Source organism: Oxyura jamaicensis, chromosome Z (genome assembly GCF_011077185.1).
Source record: "Oxyura jamaicensis isolate SHBP4307 breed ruddy duck chromosome Z, BPBGC_Ojam_1.0, whole genome shotgun sequence".
NCBI classification, from domain to species: domain Eukaryota; kingdom Metazoa; phylum Chordata; class Aves; order Anseriformes; family Anatidae; genus Oxyura; species Oxyura jamaicensis.
In genome coordinates, this window is record NC_048926.1 from 22,564,470 (window position 1) to 22,577,738 (window position 13,269).

At 34.8% G+C, this 13,269-nt stretch overlaps 1 protein-coding gene across 9 annotated transcripts in view; it reads right to left on the minus strand.

The window, feature by feature from the left end:
- The window catches only part of ADAMTS6 (ADAM metallopeptidase with thrombospondin type 1 motif 6), a 155,593-nt gene that overhangs the window by 62,144 nt on the left and 80,180 nt on the right, over positions 1 to 13,269 (minus strand). For all 9 annotated transcript variants that reach the window (XM_035310447.1, XM_035310452.1, XM_035310449.1 and 6 more), the window contains one exon: positions 10,992 to 11,133. In XM_035310447.1, the coding sequence (XP_035166338.1) occupies positions 10,992 to 11,133 (142 nt within the window). The remainder of the gene's footprint in view (positions 1 to 10,991; positions 11,134 to 13,269) is intronic.

A 13,269-nucleotide genomic window follows, 5' to 3' on the forward strand; every position in this document is an offset into this window, starting at 1 on the left:
AAAAATATCTAGGGTTGAAATTCATAATGAGAGGTGCGATTCACTTCAGTTATCCTTGGCTTGGATTACATGCAGAATGGAATTAGAAATTATTTGTTTTTATAGTAACTGCCCTGCATGATAATCCTTGTTGTATTACTTTGAGATCTGTGTAAGACTTCACAACCTGCTTTCTATTAAATACTTTCTATTTTAAAGTATTTTTGAAAATTTGACAGATAAATACTCAAATCTTTAATTAACCTTATGATAGGCATTACTATTGCATTTTATTAAATGTCTGCTTGAAATCATATCCCAAAATAATTATTGTATAGATTCTATGACTGAATCTTGGTACAAAGAGGAAAAAGGAAAAGACAGTATAAGCAAGTTAAAGTTATTAGCCACCCCCCACACCCTTGCAAATTAATTATCTGAGGAAATTAATGAGTATCTGACATCTAGGGTATCTTTTCTATGCACCTCAACTAGAGCAACTGTTATGTTATTCCCTAAGATTCAGTTTCTTGCATGAAACTTATGATGAATAGAAATGCTTCTTTCTAAATTCTACTGAATATAGAAATGGATATATATATTATTATGACCTAGTAGCTGCAGTAAGTTCAACAGTAGAAGTTTTTACAGAATAATACAAGATTATTTACCAAGTTTAAAAACAGCTGGTGCCATTCAGGACAGATACGTACTCTGTATTTAGTTTCATGATTGGTAGATGCAAGCCATCTTTTTAAAAATCTATAAAAAACATACCATCTTAGCATGGTCTGAAATGATGAGGAATAAGTACTGTTAATCTGGGGGAGTTTCCACTGAACATTTGACAGTTTGGCCTAAGCTATTTAGTTATATTAAATCATGTAACAACTCCTGGTTGGTGGGTGGCTGTATGAAAACTCAAGAGAACTGATATTCGTGAGTCTTTTAGCAGAAATATTGCCACAGGTAAATGGATACCTGCTACCAAAGTAAGAACTACCTTACTTTCCAAATTAGAATTTATTTTTCATTGAAGAACTGAAAACAGTATAAATATTTACTTACATAAATCTCTGAATAAAATACTTGCTTTTGCCACTCAGATGGTAAGATTTTCAGATTAAGATATGCATTCAGAAGTAAATATGGTTTAAAAGATCAAATAGAACAGGAAAAGCACAGAAGATATCACAAAGACTTTTGAAAAATCTCTTATAAATTTTATAACTATGAAGTTATTTTTAAAATTCAACACTACATCAAAACCACATCTTCAATCAAGAATCTCAACTTCAGTCCAGTATGGATTTCAAAGTGAAAACCTAAAATAAGTTCCTTTCAGACACATTTTGAGGTGCTCCTAACAACTGCCTTACTTACTTTTGTCTTATTTACTTGTTTGTCTGTTTCATGTATGACTTCCATTGTCAGACTGTAATTAAAAGCGTCAGACAGTAATGATCCTAGTTAAGATCCTTCATTTATTTTGCATCAAATCAAATTCAAATGTTTAAATTAATATCTGTGTTCATTTTGCAAAGATTGGACCAATGTTTGGAAAATCAAAAATTCAAGTACATTAGGACATAAAGGTATCAACCAATCTAATACAGACAGAAGAAAAAGTAAAATCTTTGTAACACTCTGGATTTTGAAAACATCTACATTTCAGAGTGATTTGAATCCAGAATTCTGGTTTGTGCTTCAGATTTTACTTGCAGAATTTCACTTTTGATATCCCTATACAAATACAACATCTATATTTTAACGCAGAAGGGGATGAAATAATTAAAACATGTATTTCATTGCCAGGCTAACATACTCACAAAGGACAGCATTTAACAATTTCTCCCAGACATTGTAATTCCAAGTAAATAATCAGCTGAACTGTGTGAACTAATGGATACCGCTATTTTAGTTATTCATTATTTACAGAATGATTTCGAGTTAGCTCATCTCCCTACTCCATGACAAATGAGAAAAAATATTTTCCTTCTTTCAAAATTGCTTTGGGAGATAAGATGAAAGAAACTGTATCAAAACTAGATATTATTACTGACATATCCTGTTTGTCCTTATTCAGACCTTAATTTTAGTACCAATTTTTCTCAGTATACCTCTGACAACAAAATGAAAGTAATGCTAAATGACTGCAGGCTGTAAAACACTGTTAGTACTTAAGCTAAAACCTCTACTCAAATCAGAAAAGAGTTCTATCCAAGGACAGACATACGATATCCCAAGATCAACAGAAAACTTATGGAAAACTACACAAAATACGGATGACTTGTAAACTAATATAACACAATGTAACAATTTGTAGAAATATTCTATAATAAAAAAAAAGAAATTAAAGAATGTGTTTCTGTAATTTCTTCTAAAAGAAGCTTTATAATTTATTTTAGAAGAAATTACACGTTTATTTAAAAGGCAATTTAATTTCCCCTAGTGTATTTTGTTTAAAAGAAATAGGATAATTTGAAGTTTATCTTCTATCACCCTGCATATGTAAAATAACATTGTCATTTGAAAACAAGACAGCTAAAATAAAATGGCAAAATTCATGTGTGCTATTATTCTATGAAATGGAATTATACCATGTATTCCTATGGCTATGTCTTTATTTTCAGGTGATTTCAGGAAGTTAAGAGAGAGATTCTTATTAAGGTGCACAAAGCTTTCTGTTCTCCGTATCAACCCTATACCTGGTACTGCCTCAGTGTCATAATTATTCATTTGAATTATTTCCTTATTACCACTGTCCTATTTGTAACATCTCTAAGCAGGTGTTTTTAATAAACCAGGCTGAAAAACATATGATAAACTGCCCTGGAAAAGTCAGGCTCAAAATCACTAGTAGAAAGTCTACTGCTTTTCCTCACACATTAACATGCACACACGCACACACACACACACACACACACAACAACAACATAAGGTGACCCACTAATAGGGTAGCATTTTCTTTGTTGGTGAACATAGGATGAGGTTAACATACCTCTTGTCAACATTAAATTTGTATGAATAATTTACTGAAGCTAAGAAAAAGAAGCATAATCTGAAAATTAATCAATGATCTCAAAGTCAGCCTTCAAGTGTGTGGATTTAATAACTATTAATTTATAAAGGAAACAAGGGAAAGTGTTTTAGAAGTCCAGGAAACATAAACTGAAGCTGAGGCCTTTCACAAGATCAAGACAAGATAGATGACAACCTGTAACGGTGTATCTTAGGGCTCCATGACTTCAGTTTGGAATTCGGATGCTTGTATTTGCAGTAAATTAAACAAAGCTGAACCCATCTAGAGAAAAAAAACAGCAAATCAAATTATCTTCCTTTTGCCTAAGTGTTATCAATGATGGAGCCTCTTTCTGTTGTGTCATGCAGAGTTAAATATAGGCATTTCAAATTATGTAAAATCTAAGCAACCTATATCATAATAATCATAAATAGTAACAATACAGCACAACGAAAACTCAGCAGGATGAGTGAAGGTCAACTTGCTGTGCTGCTCTGTTCTTAATGTTCAACACTAATGAAAGCCTCCAACAAAAGTTAGCAGTTTGGCCCATAATGTTTAAAAAAAAAAAAAAAAGAGGGGAAACACATTCACAATGCATATTAAACTATGATAATTTGGGGGTTTCAAATTCACAATGCATATTCAACTACAATAATCTGGGGTTTCATTTTTTTCATGAAGTTTAAAAATGCTAATCAGGATTTTATGTTACGTCAGCATGTTTCATCTGTAATATGCTGCACCTCTTGATGAGCATTTGCTAAAACAGAACATAAAAATAAGTTGCTTGAATTGTTATTTACAATTCAGATCTGAAAAGCATCAGCCTAGAGTATCTCCAGCCCCACTGCTGAAATTCTGATGGCAACACACTTAAAACTAGAAGGCTGATTATAATTATGGGGGAATTTTGGAAGGTTCAAAGACAAGTTTAGTTCAGATAAGCACCCAAAAGTTACCATTTTAGTGCTCTCCTACCAAATGCTCATTAAGTGGTGCAGCACGTTACAAATCACAACATGCTGAAATAATGTGAAATAAAAGCTGTAACTGAAGTCATACATTTGCATTATGTAACCAGCATACTTTCCTAAATATTGGGTGCTTATGTGAACCTTATGGAAACTACAGAAGCCTCACAAAGTCAGTGACCTCCAAGTAGCATCTTCCCTTTCGAACCCATGAAAACTATTCAGTCTTTATCTACACCACATTACAGAATCTGGAATCTCATTATTGCTTCTACTATCCACTGAAGTACTACTCCTGCTTTGATCACTGGCTTCCACTTGTCCTTTTTAAGCAGCTTTCATAAGATCCATGCATGTCTGTGCTACGTCTGTGTCTCTTGTGAGAGAGAGAAAAAGAAAAAAGGGAAGAAGAGGGGGAAATAAGAGAGAGGGTGTGGAGGCAAGACAGTCAAAGGGAAGAAGAAAGAGGGACTGTATCATGGTGGCAGTACTCTGGGAACTTTTTAAAGAAACAAAAAAGATGTAAAACCACGTTACGATTCATAAAGAGGAAAGCTTTGGGGATTTCCATTGGCTACACACATCATAATGTTAAAAAAAAAAAAAAAAAGAGGGAAAAAAATTCACTTTAAGAATAAAGCTGAAAGTATTTCACATGTTAATAATTACAGCACGATCCTTTAAGTCCTTACATAAGGAAAGCTCAAAATTTTGATCAAGCTAAATGCAAAAGGCCTGTACAACAGTGATGAGAGGTTTTGCACTTGGCAGACAAGACCTTATAAAATAAAGAATAATGGAAAAGTTGATAAAAAAGACAAGAGTATTACAGCAGGATTGTCAATTCCTCTCTTCACCTACACATCTTTAAACAGAATCATGGTTGGAAGGGATCTCTGACCTCTGGTCCAACCCACCCCGGTCTGAGCAGGATCACCTAGAGCACATTGTGCAGGATGGCATTCAGGCGGGTTTTGAATGTCTCCAGAGAAGGAGACTCCATAACCTCTCTGGGCAACCTGTGCCAGTGCTCTGTCACATTCACAGTAAAGAAGTGCCCTCTCATATTCAGTGGGAACCTTCTGTGCTTCAGTTTGTGCCCATTGCCTCTCGTCCTGTTGCTGGGCAAAACCAAAAACAGATTGGCTCCATCCTCTCAACACCCTCCCCACAGATATTTATATACATTGATGAGATCTCCCCTCAGTCTTCTCTTTTCCAGGCTAAACAGGCCCAGCTCTCCCAGCCTGTCCTCGTACAACAGGTGCTCCAGTCCCCTCACCATATTAGTAGCCCTCCTCTGGACTCAATCCAGTAGCTCCATGTCCCTCTTGTGCTGGGGACCCCAGAACTGGACACAGCACTCCAGGTGTGGCCTCACCAGGGCTGAGTAGAGGGGGAGGATCACCTCCCTTAACCTGCTGGCAACACTCTTCCGAATGCAGCCCAGGATACCGTTGGTCTTCTTGGCCACAAGGGCACAGTGCTGGCTCATGGTCAGCCTGCTGTCCAGGTCCCTCTCTGCAGAGCTGCTCTCCACCAGGTCAGCCCCCAGCCTGTACTGGTGCTTGGGGTTATTCCTCCCAAGGTGCAGGACCCTGCGCTTGCCCTTGTTGAAATTCATGAGGTTCCTCTTGGTCCTACCCTCCAGCCTGTCCAGGTCCCTCTGAATGGCAGCACAGCCCTCTGGGCTATCAGCCACTCCTCTCGGCTTTGTGTCATCAGCAAATTTGCTGAGGGTGCACTCCATTCCATCGTCAAGGCTGTTGATGAATAAGTTGAACAACACTGGACCTAGTACTGACCCCTGGGGGACACTGCTAGCTACAGGCCTCCAACTAGACCCTGCACCACTAAGCGTATCCCTCTGAACTCTGAACTCTGTTGTCCAGCCAATTGCCAATCCACCTCACCATCCACTCATCTAGGCCACACAAAACAGGAATTTGTGATGTAAATCAGTATGACTGAACTATTTATGCATTGCTTACAAACACATTGTATAAAGTGACTTAGCCATCTTAGCCATGGTATGAAGCATGAAGCCAATGGGGAAAAAAGAGCACTTTTCAGTGAGTTAGTATTATGTACAAATTGAATTGAATGCACAATACTTGTCATAGCATCAATGAATGAGGAAAGAGAAGGGACCTAGCAGTCTAGTGTAAAGATACACCAGTGGCTTCTCTGCTTTTTCTTTCTGGAAAAAAAAAAAAAAAAAAAAAAAAAAAAAAAAAAAAAAGAGCTTTCAAATCTGTTTTCACCTACCTACAAGAGCTCTAAGTCAAGCTAAGTACCTCTTTTTATTTAAGTGGAGTAAATCATATCAGTGTTTCATGAAAACAGTGACAATTTAATTCACTAACATTAAAATTTACAAGGGACAACTGTAATTTAGGCTAGAAGAAATACTGCAGAACTGCTCTGTATAGAAATTTGTTTACTTTCCTGCATTTAAAAGTCAGCTGACCAGAGAGGCAAGTTAGCTGTTTTGTTTTGCTCATTACTAATACAGTTACACTATTCTGTCTCTGAATTGGCATGTAGGAAACTACAAAGCAGTGAAGGTATAGCAACTGTATGTCCTGTATTTCTGTGGTAGATACTTTCCAAGCAACTTTCTATTAATGGTCATTAGCTTTATGAACAGTCTCCGTAACTCATTAAAAATAAATCAAGGGGATCACTTGAAGCCAGAAGGAGGACTCTTAATTTTGAGAATGGATCTTCATTCTTCCTGCTTATAAGCATTAAGTTCATAGCTTGAACTTATCTGCCCTTCAAAATGCACAAAACAAAATGTGAATAAAAACTGGTACCTGAATTTTAAGTTACTTTAGTTGGGACACTAACTGGAGAATTTAATTGCAAACGTAAGACCATGAAAAAGAAGAGGGCTGCATGTCATCAGCTAGAATATATAACCTGATGTCTTAAACTCCAGTGTGAAATACAAATAGATTGGTCCTACTGATTTGAGTGGTCCTACTGATTTGAGTGAAGCCATGTGCTCCAAGGAAAGTAGCATTTGTCCCGTTATGCCTCTACTCCAAACATTTAGACACCACTGAAGGTGAAAAAGCATAAAATGTAAAAAAAAAAAAAAAAAAAATGTTAGGCACTATCTCTGAAATTCATGCTTGCAGCCAACAGCTTCACAGATCATAAAATATGCCACAACAATATCAACCATATGCATAAAGCATTAACTGCTATTAAAATGTCTGAGGTTTTAGTCCCTGTCCTAAAAACATGGGGACCAGTTCTAAAGCAAAGCATTATTTTGAACCACAAAATCTGTAAGTTATAGTCAGGCATATTCCAAGCATTATTTAAACTCACAAAACAGAAATTCAAAGTCAAGACTGGAATTCCTTCCTGAGTTAACCCAGAGACAGCCAACTCTTATTAGGCAGATGCTCAAAGGTGAATAAGGTAAGGAGTCAACAAAAGATGTTCTCCTTACACTCACCTGAATAAACAAGTTGAGTAAGTTCCTGAACTATCAGGGGAACTGGAACACAGAGAAGAACTGAGCCATCTTGACAGTAAGGGGAGAAAAATCCATGCTGCATCATCCTAGAAGATATCTAGTAGCTACATAAATGAACAGGAACCAGTATTGTTCCTAACAACCGTCATAATTTCTGACTACACTGCATCTAACAAGACACTTGAAAACATGCATGCCTTTAGAGAGTATTTATCAGCATTATATGGTGAAATTTCTACCATTACTATTTGTTTTACTGGAAGTCATAAGTTTAACACTCTCCTGTATCTGAAAGTGTAGCTTAAAAATGAAGTATTTTAAGTACCTTGCGAGATTGCCTTGGTTCTTTATTAAAAGTATTTATTTTTTCAATTAAATTATCTAAATTGTTCCTGTATCATAGATTTGTGGAAAGTATAAAGAACAGTGAAAATGTGATATTAGAAAAATCACTGTTTATTTGCAAACAATTAATCACTGATATGCTAAACCAGCACTTTGAATACTTGCCACACAATGTGCTAAAGAACATAAGGAAATCTGACTAATAACTGCAATGTTTTTGCTGGAACAGTTTTGCTCATAAGTGACTAAAACAGATGGTTTCATTAGATCTAGTAATAACAGTAATATCAGTATAACTACCTAGGAGCTGCTTTTAAGGGCAAAACTCCTTGTCAGTAAACACACACACAGAAAGTCAGGGTCTTGCAGTCCCCTTAGCAGTGAGTTCTCATGCTTTAAACATTCAAACACCTCTCCAGGTATTAACTTCAAGTTTCCTAAGTGAGTGAGAAAGCTTCAAGTACTTAAATATACAAAACTCTTGGCAGGATTAGGACCTAATTTATAATTTTTACCTAATTTTACCAAAAGCAACAAGCACTTGAAATACACATAGAGAGGGACTAGATGATGAAATATGGGAGAACAAGCAATGAATACTGATGATCATCAAAGCTGATTAGTTGAAAGAGGTAATTTTTCTAGAGTTTTATAAGACATTAGGACAGAATTTCAGAGGAGGACCATCAGTATTTTCTAAGTCATGGTTCTAAGTCATGTTACAAACACCATCTTAACACTAGTATTGGAGCCCAAAGGAGACTTACAATTTTTTTTTGCTTTGACTTGAAAGTTCAATGGTTTTTCATCATGTCTTGCCATCACGGATCAATAAAGAAGATGAGCATGAAGAAATGGCTAATTTTCTCTGAGATTTCCCTTTGTTTTAGAATGTATTTATTTGTGGGTCATTAAATCCCATAGTGTACATCTTGCTGTATCCCCTCCTTTTTTACTAGGCAGTTCAAACAGAGAGGATTGACTGCCAGATAGAAGTTAATATATGAATCAGATCCATTGTTAATTAGGAATTTTTATTATGTTTTTTCAGTTCATGGTTGCACACTTGTTAGAATGAGATCAATGAACTATTTACAGCATTTTAATGTAGACATTATATCAAACAGGAACACTCAAATTACTGGCTGTTTACTTTTGATAATTAAAAAGTAGAACATAATATTTAACTTAACTTTTCCTGGTATTTTGATCTGGTTCCACTACTCAGTTCTACAAACCCATTCTTAGAAGAAAAGTCTTTCTTCTGTATTTTCCATCTGCATTCCACTTATAAAGATTATGTCCTTTGCTCCAATGTTATCACTTGAAATCTGTATGATCATCATGATGGCATTTCCGAAGTACTATGACCATGGCAGATCGTATTTTTAACTGTAGACAGTATTTTAAATTTATATAATTTCTTAGACTGTATATTATCAGACTTTTACAATAACTTGTTATATACATATGTAAAGTCTGAATCCTAGTACTAAAAATAGGTTATTTTTCCTGAGACACTTTTAAGTCATGCTAACACAGATGGCATATAGTACACTGCATCAATTCAGAGGACTGGTGATGTTACATGAAGACTTAAATCCTTTTAACTATTGCTTCAATTAAGTTTCAACTTCTTTTTTGTAACTATAAAACAATCCCCTAAAAATATTTAAAACAAAAAAGAAAGCATACTTTATAAAGACAAGAATACCTATATCTTTAGTACCTTCGATTGTTAACATTTTAGAAACTGATTTAGAAACAGATGTGTACTATACAGCATGATCATCACAACTATACTTGGTTTAACATAGTTCGAAAAAATAATTTACATGTGGAAAAGTCAGGTTTTGCACATTATTAATTTTCCAGTTTAACTTAAAATGCAAAGTATCTCCAAAGGGTATTCTATAAATAATGGATTGAATACCTGCAGATTTATTTAGTCTTAAAATAAATACTGTGTGTGCTGAGAATTTGAAAAAAGAAGGGGGGAGGAGGGATATGACTTAGATTTAGCAACAGGAAACAGGGCCCTTAGAGAACAGTGGTGGGAAGTTAGAACTTACAGAGGAACAATAAAGGCCAAAAGAGGTTTGGTGAGGATCAGGAATAGAAGACCCAGCAAGCTAATCAATCAACTTCATAGAACTTTGAAAATCCTTTCCACAATGCAACTGACCAAAGAGACATGCCAAGAAAAATACTGTATTTATCACCCAATGGATATTAAAAATAGACTTCCTTTGTAGCTAGCCTTTAGAGAAGCAAACAGAGTAAATTTAGTGGTTACATTGTTTTATTTGAATAGTCTTATCATAAAAGTGCTAATTAAACTCAGTATTTTTTAATCATTAGACGTGTTTTCAAGTTTTATTTAGTGTTTTTAATCAGCTGATTATTTGATGTTAGACATAATGGAATGCATCCTTTTACTATGCATTTTGAGCTGCAAGATTTTCTTTAAATAATATTTTAAAATATATTGCATAATGTACTGAAATATTAAGCATGCAGGCTTTTATTTTGACTGCAAATTTCTTTACCTTCAATACTGCACACTGGTACTTACAGCCAAATATTTGCTAGCAAAAGCTATTCAGTATTCTATTTAGCTACCTAGCTTCACGTTCCTCTGTTCCCATAACCAATTATTCTTCTTTTCAAACAGAGATCTGAACAATGTGAGAAACAACAAGCTCATTGTCATCAAAAAATAAAAGAAAAAGCAAAATGAAAGCAAAATGCAAATGCAAAAGTAACTTCAAAATGTAGCTTTAAATTGAAAAGTTAAAGCCAACAAAACAGATTTCGTGTTTCAAGATTCATACAGCATGAACTTGATCTCATTTAACTGAAATCAATGAAAATTCTGTAGCACACTTTACAAGGAGCAGGATCAAGTGTTCTGGGCTCCTTTTTCTCCTAACATTCAAGAATGCTTCTCCAGCTCATTGTTACCCACACATTTTGGTGTACAGTATGCGCAAATGACTCAAGCAAAAGATGCAGCATAAGGATTAAAATGTACCCTTTGCTTACATAGGATGGCACCAGACAGAATACTGTCAGAAATGTGTAACCCACTAGTGCAACTAACTAAAAAATTATGCTATAAAGGAATATATACAAGTGACTAAGAAGAACACTCAGCATAAGGATTAAGACTTCTTACCCCATATTTACATTGACGGGATGTTGCTCCATACTGGAAGCGACACTGTTCATCAGCATCATACACCTGACCTGGGGCCACAGCTGGATAAAGAAAGTCACGCTTGGGAGGCTCATTATCAAGGCAAGTACCACGGCCCGAACTGTTCAACATAAAGGACCAAAGGAATTAGGAATTCTACTGACTGTAAATCACAGTAACGATATCATGTATCTAGTTCTTACTTTTAACGTCTTTGGGTGTGAAACAAATATGATCGCAATAAACAAACAGTACGATGGTACACCCATGGTAAATATATATGTATTAGAGGGAATTAAGAGATCAAAATAATTTTTCATCATAATTATTAACAAAAATACTTATTTTAGATCATGAAATAGATTTCTTATATTATCCTTTTTAAAAGTACAAGAATTACTGAGCCACACAAGACTGATTTTCATTTTTGTTTCAAGGTTCCTATTTGTTTTCATTGAATAATAGATACATTTGGTCATAGAACAAAAATTAAACAAATTAAGCAAATACAATAAATAAAGGTTATAATTCTTAACAATCTTTCTGATCCTTCAAACAGCCAAGTACCTTAAAATATTACAGTAACAGCAGCGCACCTCGTTTATGAAAAAGTAAAACACACTAAAATTTCAACATTACTAAATGTTTATAACGTTAGGACCCTAACATGCATGCCTATTCCATGTGACAGAACAAAACTGTTCCTGTGGTAAAAATTGTCCAGGATCTTAAAATTCACCTATACTTGTGTGAGTGACAAATCCATATGGATCTAAAGATCTTTTCTATTGCATTAGTAACACAGTCTTCAGAACTTCAAGTTTTAACTAAGATCATCATCTTTCAAAACTTTAGTATTCTTTTCCTTTATATTCACTGTTCTGTGGGTGTTTTTGTTTTGTTTTGTTTTTTGTTGTTTTGTTTTGTTTCAAAATATGCCCATATTCAACCATAATATTTCAGTGTAGTAGAACAATAACAAATAAAGTCAAAGGCAGACAGAGTTATTTTCTTTAGAAAACTTCATACTTTGCTAAATATAATTATTCAGTTTTATTTAGTCAGCGAGCATAAAAGAGGACAGATGCTTTTTTACTTTCATTTCACATGTGAGTAAGTGAGGATTTTTAAAGAATTCTGGTGCCAACACTTTAAATTTTTTTTCCGACATTCCTACAAATTTTGCCAGCACTTATGTTTTTTTTCCAAATCTTTTCCATGCACCTTGCCAAAGGAACATAATTTCAGAAGTAAATGTTCTGCACTGTTTTTTGGAGATCTCCAATTTTCTTTATTTTTCACTTGCAGATTAAAAAAAGAAAAAAGAAAAAAAATCCCCCTTTAACCATTCAATTTGTGTTTTCATTCTAACCTTATTTGATTATTTTTTAAGAATACTACAACTATCCCTTTGGAAAAACACATAAACAAACAAGTGTTGACCATTTCAAAAGAAAGCAAACAGCAACTAAGGCAATTATCAAGTAAATAACGAAAAGATTCAATATTCAGTTACTAATCTCAATAAATTTAATCTGATTCACCTGCATCTTCCCCCCAAGATCAGGGCATAACTCCTCCTATCCCCACAATGAGGACATAAGATGTTGAAATCTACCTTTAAAATACCAAACGTGTGATTCTAACATAAAATATAATGTACCAGTCCCTTTACTCCAATGTCAAGGATTGCACGCATATACATTTTCTAATAGCAGAAGTTGAGAAACTATCCCATGTTCTTTTGAATCTAAACCACTTCAGTGTTGTATACTCCATGTATGAGGAGTACAAGTTAGTAATTCCAATATGGAAATAAATCAAATACAATCCGATCTTTCTGTGTTGTCCAAACCAATCTGCAGAGAGGAACTTTGCTAAAACAAGCAATGGGAAGTTTAACATTTGCTTGAACTAGTATTACATAGGACAGGAACATTTCCACAGAATCACATAGTGCAGAGTTTGGTCTCTAAGGTATGAGTATGAATCTGTAAACAAACAGGCAAGGATACAGCATTAAAAACCTCTACCTTTGGTGATACTGTCCGTCGGCATACAGATCCCTGCACAGTACTAGATTACAGATCTGAATCTTCAAATGCACCAAACTTGTAAACTAAACTCTACAGCTACTCTACATGACACGTAATTGCAAAAATAAATATTTAACACTTCTATATAAGTCAAATCCTTGTAGAAAATTCAAAAATATGCCCAGTCTGCTCTGATGACAGCATTCTCACCATAATGAAAT